Genomic DNA, 22,357 nt, shown 5'->3' with positions numbered 1-22,357 from the left:
TTATCCAATGTACAGCAGTATCTGTGGATCAAATCCATGACCTCAACCCATATAAAATAAATTGTATCATATAGTTAAAAAAAACATGCAAAACAGAATATAACTGTTTAAGATTTATTCATAACCCACAGTATAGTATCTTGATATAAATGCAATTGCTTTGTACTCAAATTGTTTATAGGATTCCTCCTTGAAAAAACACATTAGGGGGGCAAAAAATATGAATCTGTATAAAATATGCCATGCATTATGAAAGGACATATTTAAACATACAATTGTACTTCCTGAAAGGTTTATGCTGAATGATAATTTGAAGATGGATTTGAAGTAGAAATTCAAACGTTCTAAATCAGTTGCGCTGGTACATGCACAAATAAACACTGTCTTCACAGGATCATTGTACCTTGTCATCGTATTACAGTAACATGTTGCTGCTGTACATTTCATTGTATTTACCTGTACTATCATCACACTAGTTGTTACTTTTTCAAGACAAATTTCTGGCTACCCTTATTGACTTTCATCAAGTCCTCCTTAGCCATGGGCTCAATAAAGGAGCCAAGGCGGGTGATGACCCTGGGCTTGGTGAGACTCTTGACAGTCCGCTCGGTGTTCCAAGTGCGGCCCAGAGGAGAGCACAGGGTGCTTTCAAACTGCGCAAGACTATTGAAAGGAAATGGCTGAGAATTCACCTGGTGAAGGCTGATGGCGCTATTTCTCTTCTCTGAGATGATGACACTAGGTTGGTTGTGATCTTTCCTGGGAGGAGGTGGCGTGGTTTTCAATGTGAATTTCCTGCGCTTGCTGCGGGATGGTTTCAGGCCCATCCCACCCCACTCCCCCCATCCAGGCAGTGCCAAATTTACCACCTTTGGCTTTCCCGCATCCTCCTGCTTCTTCTTCTCCTTAAGGAAGTCTGAGATGACATCATCTCCAGCAAAAGCCTCTTTAATGAGCCCCATCTGACCACGCTTTTCCTCCGAGTCTTCGGCGGATGCGGCGGTCGGAGCGAGAGGCATCTGAAGGACGTGCGTCTCTTTTGTCATAACTTCTTTCAGTTGGATCCCCCTTTTCCGTTTCGGGGTTTTCTGTGCTTTGTCCGTGTCAGAAAGCGGGTCAGGTGCTGCTGAGGACTTCTGGGGCTCATCAGGTGCTTTATCAGCAACCAACTCCACTTGACTGAGGAGCTCCATGTCCTCAAATGTCTGGATACGCAGAAGTCCTTCCTGCAGCTGAGCAGACGTGTCTGTGTGGCTGCCATCAGCTTCAGCCTCCTGACAGACGTGCACTTTTTCTGTGTAGAGTTGAGTGAACTCTAACTGCTGCTCATCCTCTATTTCAAGAGCACCTGCTTCTCCAGCTCCTGCATCCGCAAATCCAACCTCAACAGCTTCATGCGCCTGGCGTATCTTTCGACGCTTCTCAAATTCTCGCAGCAGTGATTCTTCTTCAGTTTCCTCCACCTCACTTTCCTCTTCTTCCTCGGCATTGACTGCAGCTCCAGTCACCTCTGCCTGAACATCTTGCATCTCTTTCTCTGCAGGATCTTCAAAGAGCTTTCCTCTCATCCAGGGATTTGAAGGATCTGCTCCTTGCACTGCCTCATTGGCAAAATCAGGCACAATTTCAGCATCTTCTGCTTTCTCTTCTTCGTCATTAAAGGATGCCACTTGCTTTTGCGTCAGATCTTTGTTGATTTCCAACTGCTGTTGCATGGCTGCGCGAGCTCCCTTGTCGTATTTCCCCATTATGGCCTTTGACATGGCCCACTTTCCACTGTTTTGATGTTTTAATGACATCCTTTCCTGCATTCTGGCAAGCTCAATTTTGTCAATTTGCTCCAAAGCAGCAGCGGGGTCTTTTTTCACCAGCTCATCAAACTGGTTGAGAAAATCTTTGCGCTTTGCTTTTTTGAGCACTTTGTGATGTTTCTTGCTCTTGATCTTCCTCTCTCTCCGTGCCTTGGCCTCATAGTAGGACTGCAAAGCCCTGGCCTTTTGCAGCTCAGCGCGCCGCATCTTGGCCTCCAACAGACTCATCGCTGTCACTGAAGCCTCCTCATAGGGGGTCAAACTGGGATCATTGATGGGTTGCTTGTTGGCAGACAGGAGAGCAAATATTTCCTGTTCTAGTGGAGTTTTGGCCTTCCAGCCGGTGACTAATCTCTCCAGGGGTTTAGGGCCAGAGGGCTCTTGATTCAAAGGAAAGATGAGTTGCTCTGACTTCTGGTTCTGTTGAATAACACTTTGCCAGTTGCTGACCTCTGTTGCAGCTTTCTGGAACGCCACATCTCTCTGGATCCTCTCACTTTCCTCCCTGCTCAGAGGACATTTAATGGCTTTCCGGCTTTGCTGTAGGTTCTTCAACTGCTTCTTGGCCTTCACTGAGACATTAGGGACTTTGTCTAATGACTTGACCAAATCCGACATGTTAATTTTGACGCCCTCTCCCTCCGCAATGACCGTAAATTCGGACATTTGGGCGCTCGCCTCGGATCGCTCAAACAGTTTTTTCTTCCTCTTGCCGCCGAGAGAGCTGATAGATTCCAGCAGCTTTTGGCGTCGTCGTTCATCGTCGCTGCCTTCGTTCTCATCGTCCGTGATCGTTTCACCGGCATTAGGCAGCCCCTTGTCTGTACTTTCGTCCGTAATACGTGGACCCTTCTTCCGACCCTTCATACTCCTCTTTTTCATCGAAACCTTTCCCATACTGCAGTTACCCTAACTCTAATCAGTATCAACCAAGACACGTGTTTCAACAAACACAACGTTGTTCTTTTTCTTCTTCTGCTTGTTCTTCTTCTTCAGTGGTTTATTAGCGTTTGGAAAACAAATTGTGATGCACATCGCCGCTATCTCCTGGCATACCGTGGTACTACACCACTCCCTCAATCTTTCATGCTGTAACCAAATGTATTTGTAAATGACCTTTTCATTCTTCTGTTTGCAATATCGATATGCGTTATTGTCATTGATATATGATATATATGGTGTTGGTGTTGCACTGCTGTTGACGTGTTCAGGTCAGAAAAAATGATTAAAGAACGTCAGACTCAGTGTAACTCTATTGGGACGCTATTGTGGCTCCGTCTGTCGTCATAACAGAGATGTGGCTTGGTATAATGTGCATGAGGTAATTACAAAGAAAAAAAGTTATATATTATATTATTTGCTTGTCTGTGTTAACAGATTCATGTTACCGTTACACTTTTGTTTTGCTTTGCCTAACACTGTTTTTAACTCATTGCCCCTGTCCAGCGTGTCACCTGCTGGCGATGAAGATGTTTCGGCATGTGACTCCAGTCCAGATTTAGATGAAGAGTTATTAAATACTAATTCGAAAGTAACTTCTTGGAAAAAAAGAAAAGCCTTGACTTTTATCTCCACACCACACACATGATTAAATTCTTGTTTTGGTTTATGTTGCCTTTGGAGTTTGCACAAAGCGCATGCGCCGTGTTGCTCCTTAGCAGTTATTGCTGTTGTAGGATTACAACGCTACTTACAGGCTTGGTTTCTGTGTGGACAAGGATATTTCCTGATACAACTGTGCTGACAGATCATATTTCGCAAACAAAAAAAGGAAGAAAAGTGCAAAGCATTCCTGAAAACAGACAGCAGACTGGACAGTATATAGGGTGGATGCGGTGGGCTCTCCCTGCCTTAAACACAGTCTTCAGGGTAATGAAATGCAAATATGTCCATTCCATAAATTGTAATCATTTTGGGTTGAACAGAAACAGGGAGACAAGTAGCCAGCGATCAAGCACCCTTTATTCTACCATACACATAACAAAAGATACAAAAAACAGTTAAATAAAAGAAACTAGTAAAATACAATGCCAAATATGAAAAAATGGAAGAAAACGTCACTGTGACGGGCTAAGAGATTTTAATCCAGACCTGTAGTAATCTATCCATTTTCTCTACCGCTTGTCCTCATATATTTGATAAAATATTAACATGTACAAAAAAGCTAAACCAATGAAGCACAAAACCTGACCTTGCTTGTCATCTAAACCTGATGCAGATGGTCTGCTCCCATGCTTTCAAATCAGACAAACCTAATTACTCAAAAATATGAATCATGTCAAATCATTGACACTGATCCAGATAGTCACAACACGTGCATAATCACACGGACATGCCCCTACACACACACCCACACCCACACACACACACACACACACACACACACACACACGCAACCCTTACTTATTTTTATATTTTAAGTCAAATTTGAAGAAGCAGTAAAGAACATTAGGGCTGTAGCACCAAACACTTCTGGCCTATTAAGTTGGGATGGTTGTTGGGGTCTACACTTTCATGCTTCCTGAGTTTTGCCAAGGTGCCTCCTGCCCTTTAGCAAGGCCCAGCTGCTCAGGGATACGACACTTCATCTAAAAAAAAAAAATCCATGTTATTTGAGTGCATTTGAAATAAATAACATTTTATAATACACTGAAAAAATGTCAACGTCAAAAACCCCGAAAAAAATGAAGAAAATGAGACTTTACTTAATGTGCAGGTGGCTTTCTCTGAGTCAGTTGAATTGGCAGAACAGCAATCCAGCAGCAAGCATGAGCTGGAGCTTGACAGTGATGGTGATATCTTGATACCTGGAGCATGGATCTGAAACAAAACACAATACATTGTTGTCTAACAAAAAAACAAAAAACAAAAAAAAGAGATACTTTTACAATATCGTTCAGCTCACTTCAGATAATACTAATAATATTTTTCATTCACTTACACTGTATTAAAAAAAACAAACTGACCTAATATTCTGAATTTTTACATGGCATCAGTGTAAAAATATGCAACCCCCCTCCCCCAAATGCCATCAGCTTGATTTGAATAAATTACCCTGACCTTTGAAGTACGGAGAACCACACAGGGCTACAGAAACCTTGGTTCTGGCAAAGCATGTCTAGGGAGGAAACTGATATCCATGGCTTACAGACTTCTGACAGTCATTGGCAACGGATTTACATCGAAATATCAATTTAAAAGTATCGCTATATGTACAATCATGTATATGTGTAAACATGTCTAAAATTAAAATGGATAAATGACAATGTTGCTATTCTGCTTCAAATAGTCCCAAAAGGTAATATAATAAATAGGTGAAATCTATTAACAATTCCATTTTATTATTACATCACCACGACATGACATGTGGTCCCAAATATGTGGTGATTGGGTTTGACTGATTCTGTTGCGTAGACAAGTTTTTCTTCTCTTTGCATTTTAAATGGACCCGATTTCTTTCAACACTACTTTCAAAGGGATGTTGCATAAAAAGCGTAAACACCAGCCAATAGTTACACATATAATGTGGACTGGAATACAGACCGATGGTCTTAATCCTGGAGGTGTTTATGGTTGAGACCTCATGGGGGACAGGACAGTTGTCACAGACATCAGTACAGGCGGGGCAGATGAGGACACCGTTGTACACCCAGTCGTTGACTTGCACACTCACGCCTAGCAGCTGACCTCTACGAAGACACAGGAAGGAATGTTCCTGAACGTACACGTTCAGACCCTGTGACGTGCACAACACCTGTGATAGGAAAGAAATGATAAATAAGTAAATAGAGAATGAACATAAATCACACATGCACATACCACATATACTGCATATTCATTTTATACCACTGGAGTGGAACCTACATTTTCGGACAATCCAGTTTTCGTACCGAAAATCCTTGCCACACTCTCCAACTAGTGTGCATGCGCGTCACTTCCCGAACCCGTTGGGTTCACAATACAAACAAATTCACGTCACATTTTTTGGGGATAATGTGAACAACCACATAAAAAGATCGGGAAATCCGAATTGGGTGTCATACCCTGCAGTGTGAACATAATACACCAAGCTATTTTTTTTAAACAGTCTGAAAATATAAAGTAGTAGTAGTAATGTATTACAATATATACAGCACATGTACATTACATTGTACAAAGTTCATTTCAGAACACATTATTAAAGAACTGAGGAATAACGAGGAGCAAAATTGCACAAAATTTGACATTTTGAAATTTTGTTGGTGCCAACGAACAGCGGTGGTCCGATGTGCCGAAGTTGCCAGGTGTAGTGTGCAGAGACAAGAAATGCAACCTGTGGGCTTTTTATTAATACAAAACCACAGGGGGTTCGATTGAGCACCCATGCCTGCTGACTGACATAAGGCAATAAGAAACTGGTGCCATGATCCAGCTCAGTGTGCACTCAGACACGCTCGAAGCAGCCTCACCTCATCAGGTAATGTGCAAATTCAACGACTTTTACTTAAGAAAATGTTAAAAATGATTGGTCTCATACATCAAATCTACTTAGAATACAGTTCAATGGACAAACATTAATATTGATTTTATGTTATTATTCATTTTAGGACAAGCGATATAGAAAATGGATCAGTGGATGGATTATTAGGTTGTTTTTTTCATCATGACCAGTGAGGCTCTGCCTCAACTGTCTCCCCTGACAGCACGTCACTGGTAGGTAGGTAGATTGATAGATAGAGATATAGAAAATGATAGAATAGATAGAAAATGCTGACTGAAAATAACTTCCAATCCACCAGTGCAAAATCCAAAGACTTTCAATTTTCTCCTGGTTTCAATCATTTATTCAGAGGTGTAACACAGCAGAGTGCAGACTCAATCGCTCCTTGTGGGATTATAATTAGTAGTATAATTAATAACAGTAACAAATTTGACAAAAAATACAAATAATGTTTACTTTTTTCAGCCTGATACAAGGCATTGGTAACATTTTCTCACTGGCTATATTGACAATAATCAAAATCTGTCTGATATCAATCCGATACTAGGCATTGATAACATTTTCTCACTGGCTATATTGACAATAATCAAAATCTGTCTGATATCAGTCTGATACAAGGCATTAATAACATTTTTTCACTGGCTATAGTGACAATAATCAAAATTTGACCATTTAATAACAGTCATTAAACGAGCCATCATTGGAGAGTGTTTTGATGATCGTACCTTGTAGCAGCCGGAACCCCAGTCAGGATATGCGATCTTCCTGGTGCACTGCTCCATTACAAAGGCTGACTTCTGATACAAGCACACGGAGTCTGGTCCGTACTGCTCTGCTGCGTAATTCCTCCACCTGTCTGAATAAGCATGCATAACAACAACAGTTAACACTGTAATAGTACTTTTGGAAAAAATGTATTTGTTTTCATTGTTTCTGAATGTATAGAGCAGGGGTGTCCAAAATGCGGCCCTGGAGGAGTTTTTTTTTTTTTTTTTAATAAATTGGTGCACAACATATTGTACAATTCTACAAACATAATTAAACATGACCTGCATTAAAACATTACACTGACAACAAACAAAAACTGGAAATGGACCAACAACCCCCAAAAAGACGCTAGAGGACAACAGACAATAAAAAAATATATATTATTAATTTTTGTAAAACCATGATGCAGACACTAAGTACAGGGTTGCCAATTGTATTTTGGTTTTCTAAATAAAACTTAGTCAAACTTAGTTTATTGATTTTTTTTTTTGTATTTGTATTAATTTGAACAATATTGTGCTGATATCGTTAACAATGATAATTTGGGACACAACAATAATTACGATATGAAATATCCATACGTTTCAGCCTGACTTTTAAACATTTTTTAAGGGTGTATTTTCCTATTTTCACCATGTTGCCGTAGATGGACTTCCCAAAGTTGTGATGTCAAATAACATACCGGTACACATAAGCTCAAAAATGCAGAAATGTACGTTAGGGCCCCTTTAAGGATGTTCAACCAGTGAGGATAACTTAGCATAAATTTGGTCAAAAAAGGTGACGTACCTGTCTTCCTTAGATTTTCCTTTTCCTGACCCTACAGTCACCTTTAGTGGAAGCACCATAACTCTCTTCCTTTTCTGTTGACTGATGGTTAAATGTGCATGATGTGCGTATTTCTAAGGTTTGGCTCTTATTGTTTATAATTCTCAGCAGTAATTTCACAGTGGAATAACTCTGGCCACATGCATTTGTTTTGCTAAGACAATGATTCTGAGTATCTCCTGTTAGGCTACACAGAAGGACAAACATGCATATTGAAATAACCGTGTTCATTAGTGTAGCTGGTAATAAGTGCAGTGTGACAATTACCTGGCTGGTTTTCTGACACTCTGCAGTTAGAGTTTCTCTGATACTCTCCACTCACATGCCAGCTGAACTCCTGACTGAAAGGACAGAAATCAGCAATCTCCACAGCACCCCCAAAAAATGTCAGCTGGTCAGCAGCCACATTTGGAATCTGTTCAAAGTACTGTCACAAAACAATATAAATAAAGACCATTATGTTTTCTAAAAAGTAGCAGAAAATACAAAGGAAAGTGTGCTTTTCAACATAAATATTTATTTAATATCTGAACAATTTCATAATTGCTTTATTTTTTAATTGAGACAAGCTAACAATTTTCAATACAATGAAATATTTTCTGTCATAGCAAAGCACCCCAAACTCAGAATCTCAATAAATATTGCAAAACACTTCATGCAATCAATTTAGAGTCTCTAATTAACCAAACACGCATGTTATAAAATTTGCCTAGCAACACCTGAATGATGCAGCTTGGGAGAATGCAATGTGGTCACATGAGACCAAAATTGAGCTCTTTGGCATCAAGTGGACTGGACACGTTCGAAGGCAGAGAAATGGTGAAAATGAGCCCAACAACACCATCCCTACTGTCAAACATGGAGGTGGAAACATTCTGCTTTGGGGCTGTGCTATGTTGTTGGCTGACTGTGGTTGTCAAACAACTCCACGTACTAAGCCACATTTTGCATTGCATACATGTGGCTTTGGATTAAGAGGAGCTATCAATGGGACAATGCAGCTGAGACACAAGCTAGGGCTTGAGCAACCTTGATTGGGACACCTGAGGGACCTTGGGCCCATCACTAAGGTGGTGTCGCAGAGCATCCGAGGACTTAGCTTTCATTCCGTTCATGAAGCAGTGAAAGCCAGGTGAGATGTAGTACGGCTTTCTCTCGCATCCTAAATACTTACATGCTAAGCTAATTGGAAACTCTAAATTGCCCTTCGGTGTGAATATTTGTTTTAGATGCACAATTCTAATGACATAAAATTCAATAACCTGTACTAATGAAAACATTTATCTTGTTCAAGCGTACACTTACAGAACATATTGTGTTGTATCATTATTTGTTTGTGGTTGACTCTGTACCTGGTACTCTTGTGGCAACTCCAGTGGATATTTCTGCAGGTTGCAAACAGCCACAGCTAGCTGGTCCTGTCTACACATGAGCTGCAAAGGAGAAGCTCGCACTGTGTCGCAGTAAGGCATCACAGCATGTCTTCTGCAACAACAAACACATATCCTTCAAGGAAACCGATAGTACTTGGAGATAACAAATACACAAACTTAACTGGACAAAAACAGCAGTGTTTAAAAAAGGTGCAGGTGCAGGTAATTGTGCAAGTGTATAGCCCAAAATCTAAAAAAAACTGTTTATGCAATAATAATAATTCAATTAACACTTAATTAAAGACAACTACACTAACACGAATGATAAATAATTAAAAAAAAAGACCACCGGGGGTGACATTAAGCTTAAGTACACTCCCCTACAAAAGCTTGGAAACACCTGCAGGTAGTCTCCTACAGTACCCATAACCATATATATAAACATACAACTCTGCACTCCCCTGGCCCAATTAGCACTAAACCCCTACTCTAGTGAGTCATGTGGCTTTTTCATACTGAGCGCCTCCAGGCTGCATCGCATGTCACCAAGGGTCAATTTGCTGTGGGAGACCCCATTAGGGGGAATTAGCTCCTGACAACATAGCCCCTTGGATCATGTGGGTACTCAGGGTACTACCTCATATTGGCGGGAAGACTGCCTGGGAACACCAGGCTCTTTAAGTTTAGACAGATAACAGCCAGGGAATCCTTTATCGTCTTTATTATGTGTGTGTGGTTTATTTGCTCATAGAACACACACAGAACAATTAACAACTCTATATCTGTCTCCTTTCCTCCTCGTACAAAAGCACCGTGAGTGTCTGATGAGTGTCAGACAAATACTTTAGACTTTCAGACAGTCTGGCTTTTTTATCGAGTACGGCTGCAAAATAACCCACGATGGGGACAAAAAAGTATTTCATGTATTTCACATTGTTTCCTGCATCTAAAACTATAACTGTTCTTGATAAAAATGTGTTTTTTTGGGTCCATATTTGTGTATGTCTGGGACTGTTTAATTGGACTTACACGGTTGCCTCTGGGAAAAATTGCTTTGATATTTGTCTGACCTTTTGGAACGGATTAATGACAAAAACAGAGGTTCCACTGTATGATTATTATTATTATTATCAGTACTATCAGTAGTAGTATTGCAACCTCTGTCTCTGTTTATCCATCCAGAACTTGCAGCTCTTCATGACAAAATCACAGCCAAGTCCACGACCCCACTTGAGTGCCTGGGCCAGGCTGTAGTTGGCTCTGTACCATCCAGTGTCTTCCATGATTGCCAGTGTCATTCTGGAAAATACCCTGTTCTGGGTGTGAGAGCCTGTCATTGCCTCATTCTGATTGGGGACAGACAAAAAAAAACAAACTTGTTAAACAAATGGTTTACTATACCTAAATAAAGAATCAAATGAAGTGTAGTTACCTCCAACAGTCTCTTTTCCCAGTGATTGAGTTCAGTTCCTATCCCCCCTTGGTTCTCCAATTCCAACCCCTCTAAAATGGGACAACTGAAATGCTTTCTTGCCTCCTCCTAGCACCAATAAGAAACATTGAGCGTAGAAATGAATATCCTCTTTGAATGACCAAGAATGACACTTTAACAATAATTCTGTAGTACAGACCACATCAATATTATTTCCATATCAGGGCTGGGTGATATGTCAATATTATTAATATATTAATATTTGTAAACAAGCATGTTGTTCATATCGTTCATAGACTGGATTTGCACTGTAACTGTTGGCTTGTCTCACTCATCTCTCTGCACTGCGTGTGAGCTCACAACAACCGTGTGTGCTACAGTGTTTAGCAAGGAGTAGCAGTAATATCAGCCTTGTGGCAATATTTTTTGCTAAAGTACGACAAAGACATTGCAGCTGAGTACAAAACTTGTCATGCCCAAGTTTCCGGTGGTGGGGAAGTTAGAAAAATGTCTTGAAGATTTTCACAACACCACGGCGTCCTGAAACATCCACCGCCGTTTGAAATATTTGCAAAGCGTGACAACCTCCCATTAGACGGCAAAAAGTCATTGGTTATAACCCCTGTTGGAGGGGTTGTGTTGACATCGGGTCGATATAGGCCGATATTCAAAGTTTCAATATCAGAATCATATCGGAAGTGAACAAGTTGTACTGGTAGTTGGATTTGGATTGTGCTGCAATGCATTTAGCTTGTTAGCTTCCGTCACAAACAACGGCAATTCAAGTGTGCAGAAGGTTATTGTAGCTGAATCTAATCTAATAATAACAACAGTCACCAAAATCAGAGTCAACCTCAATATAGCAGGGGGCATGGAGGGGGCTGGCATAGCGTACGGTAGCACCTGGATGCAGCAGCATACCCAAGGCTTTATTCGATAGTCCAAAGCGACATTTTCATGGGCGTCTCAATTACATGCTTTATTTTTTCTATTCGCGGGTGGTCTCGGAACGTAATCCCCACGAATAGCAAGGATCTTCTGCAATTGCCTTAAATTTACAGCGTGTCACATGTAGCGAAGAGATGAAAAGAAAACAAGTAAGCCTGCATTCTGCTGGGTAACAAAAGAAGCAACAAAAACAGACGGCTACTTACCACCACATGTGGTGTCACAAGTAGATGTACTTGATGCCGCACTATCACTCCACCTCTGATGTCCCACAGCCTGCTAACACTGTTGATAACTGCCTCACTCCACTGGTACAGACCCTGACTGGTACAAAAGCACACAAATGTAAGTGACAGGATTGAACAGTTTAAGAGATTTTCCAGATGTTACTGACTTTCAGTCATTTGATTCAAATAGAAAACTGGTGTTTTAAAGGCTTTCTGGGTCAAGTCAAGGGACCTTGGAATTGTACTGACTTTTTCCTCTTTATACGGCACCCCCGGCTAATAGCACTATTAATGATAATTAATTAGCCTCAATAAAAGTTTAAAACAAAGTAAAATCACCTCTCATTAAACGCAGGCAGGCCACTGGCAAAGCGAGGAGTCAAAGGTTTGCCGTCATCGTCACGATAGAAAGCAAACAGACCTGCAGAAAAACCCTGATGGACAGATCAGCCGTTAAGGACTATATCCATGGAGTTCTAGTGTTGCCCAAAATAATGATATCAAATGAATTCTGAACGTTACCTAAAGAACCAAGCAGAGGAAAAACACTTTCAGCTTTTGACAAGATGACAACTTTTAAAAAGTACTTGATTAGCCAATTATGGCATATGACGAGTCAGAGTACAAGAACACTGACATGGAAAAAGAATAAAAAGTTTCAAAATGTGTTGTATATACTGTACAATACTCACAAAGCCTTTTTTCCAGGTGAAATTTCAGCATGCACTTAAAATGCACTATAAACTTTACAGGTGCACTTATTTGGCCTTCTCAAAACTTTTGAACGCATATGTCCAAACTCCCTGTTCTCTAACAAGGAGCTAAATGGCTACATTCTCAACAGGCGAGTGATGCATGAATCAACCCATACATTTCGAGGTTGAATTAGAATTGGTATTGACACAGTCCTCTACATCAGGCTGTTCACATTTTCACATCATGAGGCAAAGATGATATCTAACAATTGATCAACGGTACCTCCCTCGCCATTGAGAGGCTTCAAACAGGATGTTTTCAGAGGGAAGTGGATACTGAGCTTAAAGTGTGTCTTCAGCAGGTTTCAAAAGAGATACAGAGATTGTATGTTTTTCTGTTAAATGTATTGGTTGATTCATACATACAGTATATACTCAACAAAAATGTTTTTGCTCCAATTTTACAAGAGCTGAACTCAAAAGATGTAAAACGTTTTCTATTTACACAGAAGGCCTAACACTCAAATACAGTATTCACAAATCTGTCTAAATCTGTTAGTGAGCATGCATAATTCATAATTCATCCTTCACATGTGTGGCATATCAAGATGCTGATTAAACAGCATGGTTATTGCACAGGTGTGTGTTAATTAAGAACAATATAAAACCACTCCCTCAACACTTGCGTCTGTGGTACTGTGCTGCAGGATACAACTACACATTTTGGAGTGGCCTTTTATTATGGCCAGCCTATCACATCCGTGCAATAATCATGCTGTCTAATCAGCATGTATGATATATACTGTATGTAAAGTATGATATATGATATGCCACACCTGGAGAAGAGCTCACTAACACAGATTTAGACAGATTTGTGAATAACGTTTGAGAAACATAGGCCTTTTGTGTACAAAATGTTTTAGCTCTAAGTTCAGCTCATGAAAGATGGGAGCAAAAACACAATTGTTGCGTTTATATTTTTGTTGAGTGTAAATACATACATACCTGTCTGGTTTTCAAACGTATTTGGGATAACTTTTGAGTCTAGATAAGCTCACTTTGACAGCAGAAAGAATGATGTTGTACTGACCAACGCATGAATAATCTCATGTTTGACAGTGGAGAGCATTCCCTCAAACTCCTGCGGCTGTGAGGAGATCATGGTGGGACACAAGTTGGCATATCCTGCAACAGGTCTAAAAAAAACAACAAAAAAAAACACAAAACATGATAAAAGTACGGTACTTTCCTTGTCTTTCTCTAACGCTCACATCTGGGAACGGTACTATCTTAATTAATGCATTTATAGCTATTAAGCACTGTGTATGTTGATGGAATGTCTCAATACTCACATATGAAATTTCGGAGGAAATCATATTTTGTAGAATAATTGGCAAATGGCATCCTTCCCGGTGGGGTTTTGCCTCTATTGTCAGACTTTAGCATTTACTATGTCACCATCATCAAACGAAAGACTGACTTTTTTACGTATTTAAGTATATTTCCTGTACATTTACTGGAGGTCTGTTCTTTTTAGTTCCAATTTACTATTCCATTCAGAGGAATGTTATGTGTGGACCAGTTGTGAATGTGTCTACTGTGTGTACAGCTCTTATCCCTACCTGTCCAGCACTGACTCCAGTTGGCAGTAGGCTGCATAGGCCACAATGTTTTCCTGTCCACAACGCTCAGTAATGACACTGCTCACATAGAGTACAAAGTCAAACCCTTCTACACCTGGGCCGTCTGGGGTGCCTGAGGGACCACAGGACTTCCCTGACTCGCTGCACATCTTGCATTGCTAAAAGGGTAACACAAAAGAAAAGAATGAGGTATGGTATAATCCACAGTAAATGATTTGTGAGTAAACAGTCTCCAGAAACTCAGCTCTGAATTCTGTGCATCCACTGTGGATTCATTTCCCACTCAGTGACTGTGACTATGAATGGATGTCTTTGTAGGATCCCTATTATTGACTGGCGGCTACATTTTATTATCATAAATTTGGTTTGCATTTATGTATTAACTACATCATGCTACATAAACAACTCCGGTTTCCTCCCACATCCAAAAACATGCATGTTAGGTTCATTGGCGACTCTAAATTGTCCATAGGTATGAATGTGAATGGTTGTTTGTCTATATGTGCCCTGCCATTGACTGGGGACCAGTCCAGGGTGTACCCCGCCTCTCCAAGTCCCGAAGTCAGCTGGGATAGGCGCCATCATACCCCCGCAACTCTAGTAAGCAGTCTACTGTGGCACGATGGCCAAACATCGTCCATGCGTAAAGAAATATCAGCTCCTCTTCTGACGCGCGCCGCTCAGGCCAGTTACATCCACTCCTCATGATGACTGACTGACTGATTGACTGATTGACTAGCCAATGAAAATGTGAAAACACCAATATGTTGGTGGGCTTTTTTGCTATGCAGGGAACTCTTGTGTTGCAAGGAGAAGTTGAAAATGTGGACTGGACGCATCAAAATTGTGTTTTTGAAAGTTTTTTCTGTATTTTACAAAAAATGATGGCAAAACTGTCTTGAAAGAGTAGGTGCACTGTCAGGAAACCAGGCAGCTGTGTTTGCATGAAGTTAGTGATGACTTTGCTGAAGTGTCTCTGAATTGCACACATTTGGAACACCTGATGACAGCTGATACTCACGGCTGCTGGAAACCGAGGAGGAGGGGCTCCCAGGCAGTTTGTCAAAACAAGCAAAGTTTAACATAAGGGTGTACTCACTTTGTTGCCAGAGCTTTAGACATTAATGGTTGTGTTGTTGTTACTTTGAGAGGACAGCAAATTTACAGTTATCCAAGCTGTACACCGACTACTTCACATCGTATCAAAGTGTCATTTCGCTAGGGTTGTCCCATTAAAAGAGATAATACAGTATTTGCAGAAAAGTGAGGGGTGTACTCACTTTCATGAGATACTGTATGTGTGTAAGGGGCGTAGCAGTATATGTATTTGTATTTCGATTTTTTGCCTTCAGTTCAGTACAGCTGTGTAACGATTTCCCACATTACAAGCGAGGGACAAGAAGAGTGCATTCAGTGCAATGCACCTAAAACCAAACAAAATGTGAGACATTAACAAAAGTAGAGAAAGATAAAACAAAAGTAGTGTGCGTTCAAAACCGACACATATTTCGATGGTTACAACATTGAAAACAGCCGTTTTTGCACATGCATGCACAGGGTCAGTAGGTGGCAAATCTCGACGAGGACGCACTTTGCGTCATTACGCCAGTATTGTTCTGCAGAAATGGAGAAGGGATAGAAGCTGAAACTATTAATGCTGCACTTCAGGTAATAAAGAACTTTAATTTACTAAAAATACATTAAAAATTCACACTGTCCAAACTGTTACAGTTGCACTTTCATAAAAAGAAACGCAATGCAGCTTGGGAGCCATTTTTTGAAAATATTGCTTCTGACCTGTAAGTGGTGTTGGGGTATAATGACTGGGCCACAACGGGTGACATCTGCACAAGCATTCTGGCAATAGCGATGGGGGTCATCCCTCCTCTTCAAATACTGGTTAGTTGCACATTGTCTGTAATGGCATACACATCCAGTATACAATTATGCTCCGTCAACAACACATTTGAATCAAATAAACATGAAAACTATATGACATTATCTAACTACCAGTAGTCCTCAACTCCCCCACACACCCTGAAGACTAGAAGCTAGGCCAATCACTCAGTGACAGCTAAGTGAAGCGTGTAACAAAGATGCAATAAAAGTCAAATGGTAATAAGTTTGTTAAGTGAGTGATCAAACATGCTGGCATCGATTGGCACATGCAGTGAAGATTTGACACATTTTACATGGTGCAACAAACATACTCAGTTATGCTGCTTGTCATACAAATGCATGTTGCTTACAAATAATACAAAAACAAACATGCTTTCCAGGGCTATGAACTTTATTGGCAGGAAGCATTGTTACAACAAACAAATCGACCAACCATAAATGTTTTGCGTTTAGTTTGCTGTGGTGGATAGGATACAGTACATACCTGCTGAGCAGAATAGGCCCAACCCTTTGCCTCACAAATAATGCCTTCTGCAGGTAGTCAATTGCCTGGGGAAACAGGTTACCCTGAGGAAAAACACAATGGCACTGGCTGTTACTTTGACAACTCTAACTGTATCACTGGAATTGTATCACCACCCATCAACAAAATTGTACTGACTGTTTTCATCTACTAATATGTACAGTATGCATGCAGGGGTTTTGCTGGTAAGGAAAAGGGGATTTGGTAGTGATAATGAGCTAGTGAAATATATTCATGTTCTTTTGATTGTATGCTCTGAGTGGAGCAAATGTGTGGGCGTGCAGGAGTCTGGATATATGCGTGAGACAGGAAATGCTTCCGGCAATCCTTGCCCTTAGTCTGACTGTCTTCCGCAAACTGTTTGTAGGCTTTCTTGTGCATCATCTTTAGAGGAGGCTTCCTTCGGAGATTACAGTCTTGGATGCCAATTGGATGCAGTGCGGCGTATGGTCTGTGCACTGACAGGCTGGCCAGCCACCCCTTCTCATACATCTATTTTCCAAACATAACGTCTGGATATGACACTGAGCATGTGCACTCAACTTCTTTGTCAACCATGGCGAGGCCTGTTCTGAGTAGAAGTTGTCCTGTTAAAGCACTGTAAGATCTTGGCCACCGTTCAGTTTCAGGGTGTTGGTAATTTTCTTATAGCCTAGAACATCTTCATGTGTAGCAAGAATTCCAATTCTTTTTTCCCACATGCTCAGAGAGGTATTTGCAATGAAGTGCCATGTTGAACTTCCAGTGCCCAGTATGAGAGAGTGTGAGATCGATAACACCAAATTTGACAATTCAATTCAATTCAATTTCATTTATATAGTGCCAAGCCACAACAAGAGTCATCTCAAGGCACTTTACACATGTATGTCTGAGTCAGGTATGTCTATCACGCTCCTCAAACATGAAAAGAGAAACCAACTGAACCCCACATAAGCAAGCATTTGGTAACAGAGGCAAGGAAAAACTCTCTGGGGAAGAAACCTTGAACAGAACCCAGGCTCTGTGGGGCAGCCATCTGTCTTGAACGGTTGGGTTAAGATAGAAAAAACAGAGTAGAGGGGTAGATGGTAGCTCAAGTGAGAAAACAGCTGCCGCCAGTGACAGCTAGGCCAAGCGTGTAAATGAAAATGCAGGAAAAGTCAAACAGCAAATAGGTTTGATAAGGGAGTGATCAAACACGCTGGCATCAATTGGCGTAGCATTGCCGTACTTCGGTCGTTTTAAGCATTCCCGAAACTTCCTTCCTGAGCGCATTGATTTCACAGAGCAACACAGAAACGAACGCTACACCTAGCGTTAACTTTTCCAAACTCAAAAACAAAAACAAAAACACAGCAGTGTGGGCAGCTGCAACATGTAGCGTTACGTTTCGGTAGTGGCTTGATACGTTGTGAGCGCGGCGCTGATGCACTTTGGGTGAGTATATGGTGAAGCTAGTCGCTAGCCGGTGCGGTGTGGCAAGGTGTGACTACACCAGTAAAGTAGTTCTTCAGCCTAACAATTTTAATAACAATAATAACAACAACATCGCTGCAGCTTGGTTAATATGCAGCTTATATTATGTAAATGGAGCGTTGTTGGCGCTATTTGGAGGTTTTTTCAGAAAGCTTTATTGTCGAAATGTTTGGATCATGGTTGGATTATGTGCATTCTTAGCGGTCTCTTTTTAGCTGTTTTTATATCTTTAGAACGCACAGAAAAGAGAAAGATGTGTGTTCAAGTTCATAAGGATTGTGGATGATGGGCAAAACTCCAAAAAAAGTGCACTTTTCCTTTAAGGATGGTGATGTGAAGTGAGTGAGTGATCTTGTAGCTGTAACAGGGAGCTGGCAGGTGGGGTGCCTGCCATAAAACCTACACATACATTACTGTAAAACTTCTTACCTTTACAAGTCTTCTCTTGTCTGCAGGGAGCCTGTGGGGAAAAGGGCATTACTGGCTTAGTCTTGTTAAACTATATACAGTGGAACCTCGGTTAGCACCGTTCATCTGTTTCAGAAGGTCAGACGAAAACCAAAACGTATGTAAACCAAAAAAGTTTTTCCCATATGAAATGATGCAAATGAAATAAATCGGTAAATATTAACACAAAATGCACTTTATAGAGAATAATTATAGTTTTCATTCATCTATCAAATTTAAAGACAAATCTTTGTGTTTTTATTAGTTATTAGTATCGACATTTTAGCTTTTCCTAGTTACATGATGCCTCTGTTTTTCCACTTTTGCTGAGTTATTCTTTATTTTATTTCTGCAATGAGCGACATTCCACAGATGGCCCCCGGGCCACACTATGGACATCCATGTGTGTTCAGTGAGCAAGACTGTCTTGGTTTCGCCAGGAAGGTGAGTCTTTGCCAGACAACGGAGGAGTGTGTCCAGGCTGTGCATTCTTGGTTCTGTCACTGCAAGGGTTGGGCTGTATTGTGGAGGGGTTTATGAAGCTTTCATACTGGCATAAAACTGGCATTGGACGACGATACTTGTGTACAATTGAAGGTGCGCACGGTCGATGCTACTTCACTTGTAACGCGCACCCCCACTCGCTAAATATAATGACCACGTCGCTAAATTGTCAACACGGATCTCTTCTACATATAAGCTGTGTTATGAAGCAAAACCGGTGATCGCTGGAGCTTGTAAAGTCGCTGCTCAGCCAAATGTAAACGAGTGTAAATAGAACCACTTGGTGATTAAAAGTGGAAACAACGTCTGAATATCTACGTGGTTTGAGCTGAGAAATTTTAAGTAACTCTGATCAAATGTACAATTACTACAGCTTCTGCCTGGACATTAAACATGGCGACAGCTGTTCAACTTTGATGGGAAAAACAGCCACATGTCACTCACTGACGGTGGGAACACCAAAGTTGGTTGGATTGCAAGGTATGTTTAAAGCACTTAATGTGCGCGTCCAATAATGCCTTGCACACTTCCATATCACCGTATTATCATTCATAGTCTGATGGGCTTATGGCTGCCCTGTTCTTACGATACAGCTTTTCTCCAAACAAAATATCTTGTCACCCTATTCATTAATATGAAAAACTGCAGGTCAACAGGCATGACTGGCCAGATATAGTTTCCTTTGTATGCTAATACAGCAGCCATGATAGTTGTTCACCAGTAACTACAGCTATAACTACTCTCGTCTTAAGAAACGTGTTTTCAGCTAATGGACTACCTCAGTACTCACTGGTCAACACTGTAGTCATAGATGATCTTAATCTTCAGATGAAGGTCATCAGAGCTTCTTTTCATCAAACGTTCAGGCTTCAAATACACATGATGGATAACCTAAACAAGACACAAAAAAATACAAGTTTAGAGCAAGGCAACTCAATTTCTCAGTGGGTCACATTTTCAGAAAGCAAAGGACCAGAGGTTGTACGTGTCTCTTCACATTGTTGTCACCGTGCATATAGTTACAGTGGAACCTTGGTTGGCGTGTTTTAGGTCAACACTGAAAATTTACCCCAAATTTTGTCTCAGTTTGTGCACATTCTCCCGTTACCGTACAATACGGTGCACATTAATACACTGTGGGAGTCCAACTGTGGTCTTAATGTATTTTTATCACCGAACGTCCTTGTTAGCAGCCCATTACAGCTTTTCTCCATTGGTTTGGCTTATTTCCTGAAACAGATGTTACATTCTCATAATAACACAGACAAACCTCCAAACAACTTGCCAATTGTTCACAGAAGAATTGAACTTTTCATTCATTTCATCAAATTGCAAATGTCTTAGTACGTGTCTCAATGTCTAGATACATCTTTGCAAATAATTAAGCACAGGTAGCCTAAAGTTAGCACAGTTAGTCTACATTTAGAACAATTTCCGATTGAATAGAGCTTGTTGATCTAAACTGAGTTTTGATTCTCATGTGTACTGGTTGTTCTCTCCTAAACATCATTTCTAATGATTCTTGAATTCAGTCGTGTTTCTCGCCTTCTTTATCAAATGCTGGCACTTGTAACTATCTTTGGCTCCATTTTGGGTTAGTGAGGTGAAAAACATTTATACATTCAAAAAAATAAGTTATGGCAAAACACAAAGGTGTTGTCCGTGTTGATCTCGCTGCCACGTTCTGTCTTTGCCAACAACATATCGTCAATGAAGGTAAAGTAACCATAAAGGTTAATTTATGCCTTTCATTCATCATTTATATGCATTTTGAATTGTGTTTTTAATTGTAAAACTATGAAAACATGTTGGATTTCTGGAACGGATTAATTAGATTGACATGATTTCTTATGGGAATTGATTTTAGTCAAACTTTCTGGAACAAATGAATGACGCTGTCCACCAGAGGGACACTCCTGGGAGGGTCCCATTAAAATGAAGCACTTTGGCATCAACTCAACTTGACTTGTATGGAGGCTGAGAAATGCTGAATATGAGCACAACAATACCACACCTGTCATGCTGGGACCTCCCATGAAGAACAGCGGAAAGCCCATTGGAAGGATCTTTAAAGCATCAAAAGACAATGGAGGGTTCTAATATAATGATAACAATAAAAAGTGATTTATTTAAAGCATAAGCACATGACCCTGAACACGGTGAGCCTGTGCGCGCGCACACGTGTTCGTCTGACAAAAATCATCCTAGAGAATCATGATCTCAATTCCAAGCAAAAAAATGTGATTCACGTTTTTTGCAGAATCGTGAAGCTGACGCCTACAGTCCACCATGGAGGTGTAAACATTCTGCTTGGCTGTTTCACTGACCCAAATCCCTCCTGAAATGTGTGAAACTCTGGTGGACTGGATTTTTTTTTTTACATTATGTCTCTTTCTCTGTTGCAATAAAAGTATCATCAAATTGATGTCCTGTATATATCTCTGTAAGAGGGTAAACTTACAAAATGATCAGGGGATCAAATACTATTTCCCCCACTGTGAGCGTCAATTTCCATGTTCCATTCCCAGTTATCAGCAACAGCCTGGGTATTGATTCAAGTATAGTAAGTAATGACATGGGGGAGGGGAGGGGAGAGGAGGGCGGTCAAATAATGTTACCTCATCCGGAAGAGGGACGCGGTGTTTGCACGTCCCATGGCAACTCACTAGATGAGCAAAAATGACAGAAAAGATGAGCGCAGGACCAACAATCAAGAACGCAGATTGCTTGCTCTCTGTGTTGAGTCTCAGATCCATTCTCCAACGACCACCACGGATCCACTGCCCTCACTGCTCAATACGCTCATTGTTGTATGAATGAATAAAAGCTTAGACAGTTTTTACGACGAGAGCCCTCGGTTTATTGCCAGGTTACCGGTTCAGTTTGAAGCCGGAAGTCAGAGGGATTTTAGTTACGTCTTCTTCTTTGTCGTTTTACGGCGGATGCAAACTATAACTTGTGCAATACTGCCACCATCCGGATGTGAATGATCACTGTGACTTTACAGGCTGTACAAAATACATTCTGGGGACATTTGCGGGAAGAAAAACAAAAACTAAACACATTTATACACTATTACTAAGCTCGGTGGCTTTAAAAACCTTGTTTTGTTGATTTAGTTAAGATGTATTTTAACATGGTCTCTGGAGATGATGTTATGGGAGCCCCCATGCTCTCTATAGTGTATTCCTATTATATTCCTTCTTTCTATATCGTATCCTGCCACACGAACATGTTCTATTGTCTCAGGAACGTTACAGCTATCACATTTTACAGTCTCATGCGTACCTATTAAAAATAGTGTCTTGTATGACTCAGTGTGTA

At 40.7% G+C, this 22,357-nt stretch overlaps 2 protein-coding genes across 2 annotated transcripts; both read right to left on the bottom strand.

The window, feature by feature from the left end:
* Positions 1-100: 100 nt before the first annotated feature.
* On the bottom strand, positions 101-2,794 carry si:dkey-251i10.3 (uncharacterized protein LOC553498 homolog). Its single transcript, XM_054786919.1, has one exon. It carries the CDS (start codon positions 2,706-2,708, stop codon positions 480-482), a length of 2,229 nt encoding a protein of 742 aa, XP_054642894.1. The 5' UTR covers positions 2,709-2,794; the 3' UTR covers positions 101-479.
* A 967-nt stretch (positions 2,795-3,761) lies between these two features.
* Positions 3,762-21,949, bottom strand: lmln (leishmanolysin-like (metallopeptidase M8 family)). Its single transcript, XM_054788346.1, has 17 exons — positions 21,652-21,949; positions 19,824-19,924; positions 18,512-18,542; positions 16,589-16,671; positions 16,003-16,120; positions 14,185-14,363; positions 13,653-13,758; positions 12,207-12,301; positions 11,847-11,964; positions 10,693-10,800; positions 10,419-10,606; positions 9,240-9,372; positions 8,155-8,314; positions 7,017-7,147; positions 5,355-5,565; positions 4,517-4,631; positions 3,762-4,399 (listed from the first exon to the last, which is right to left on the bottom strand). Exons 1-16 carry the CDS (start codon positions 21,787-21,789, stop codon positions 4,543-4,545), a joined length of 1,989 nt encoding a protein of 662 aa, XP_054644321.1. The 5' UTR covers positions 21,790-21,949; the 3' UTR covers positions 3,762-4,399; positions 4,517-4,542.
* Positions 21,950-22,357: the final 408 nt, after the last annotated feature.

Source organism: Dunckerocampus dactyliophorus, chromosome 9 (genome assembly GCF_027744805.1).
Source record: "Dunckerocampus dactyliophorus isolate RoL2022-P2 chromosome 9, RoL_Ddac_1.1, whole genome shotgun sequence".
Taxonomy (NCBI): Eukaryota; Metazoa; Chordata; class Actinopteri; order Syngnathiformes; family Syngnathidae; genus Dunckerocampus; species Dunckerocampus dactyliophorus.
This window is presented reverse-complemented; position numbering and strand designations above follow the sequence as displayed.

Excerpts from the sequence above, each read along its gene's own strand:
- lmln (XM_054788346.1), bottom strand. The coding sequence starts at position 21,789 with ATGGATCTGAGACTCAACACAGAGAGCAAGCAATCTGCGTTCTTGATT. Across the intron at positions 19,925-21,651 it reads GCGTCCCTCTTCCGGATGAG|GTTATCCATCATGTGTATTT; the intron begins GTAACATTATTT and ends TGTCTTGTTTAG. Across the intron at positions 5,566-7,016 it reads GGGGTTCCGGCTGCTACAAG|GTGTTGTGCACGTCACAGGG; the intron begins GTACGATCATCA and ends TTCCTATCACAG.
- si:dkey-251i10.3 (XM_054786919.1), bottom strand. The coding sequence starts at position 2,708 with ATGGGAAAGGTTTCGATGAAAAAGAGGAGTATGAAGGGTCGGAAGAAG.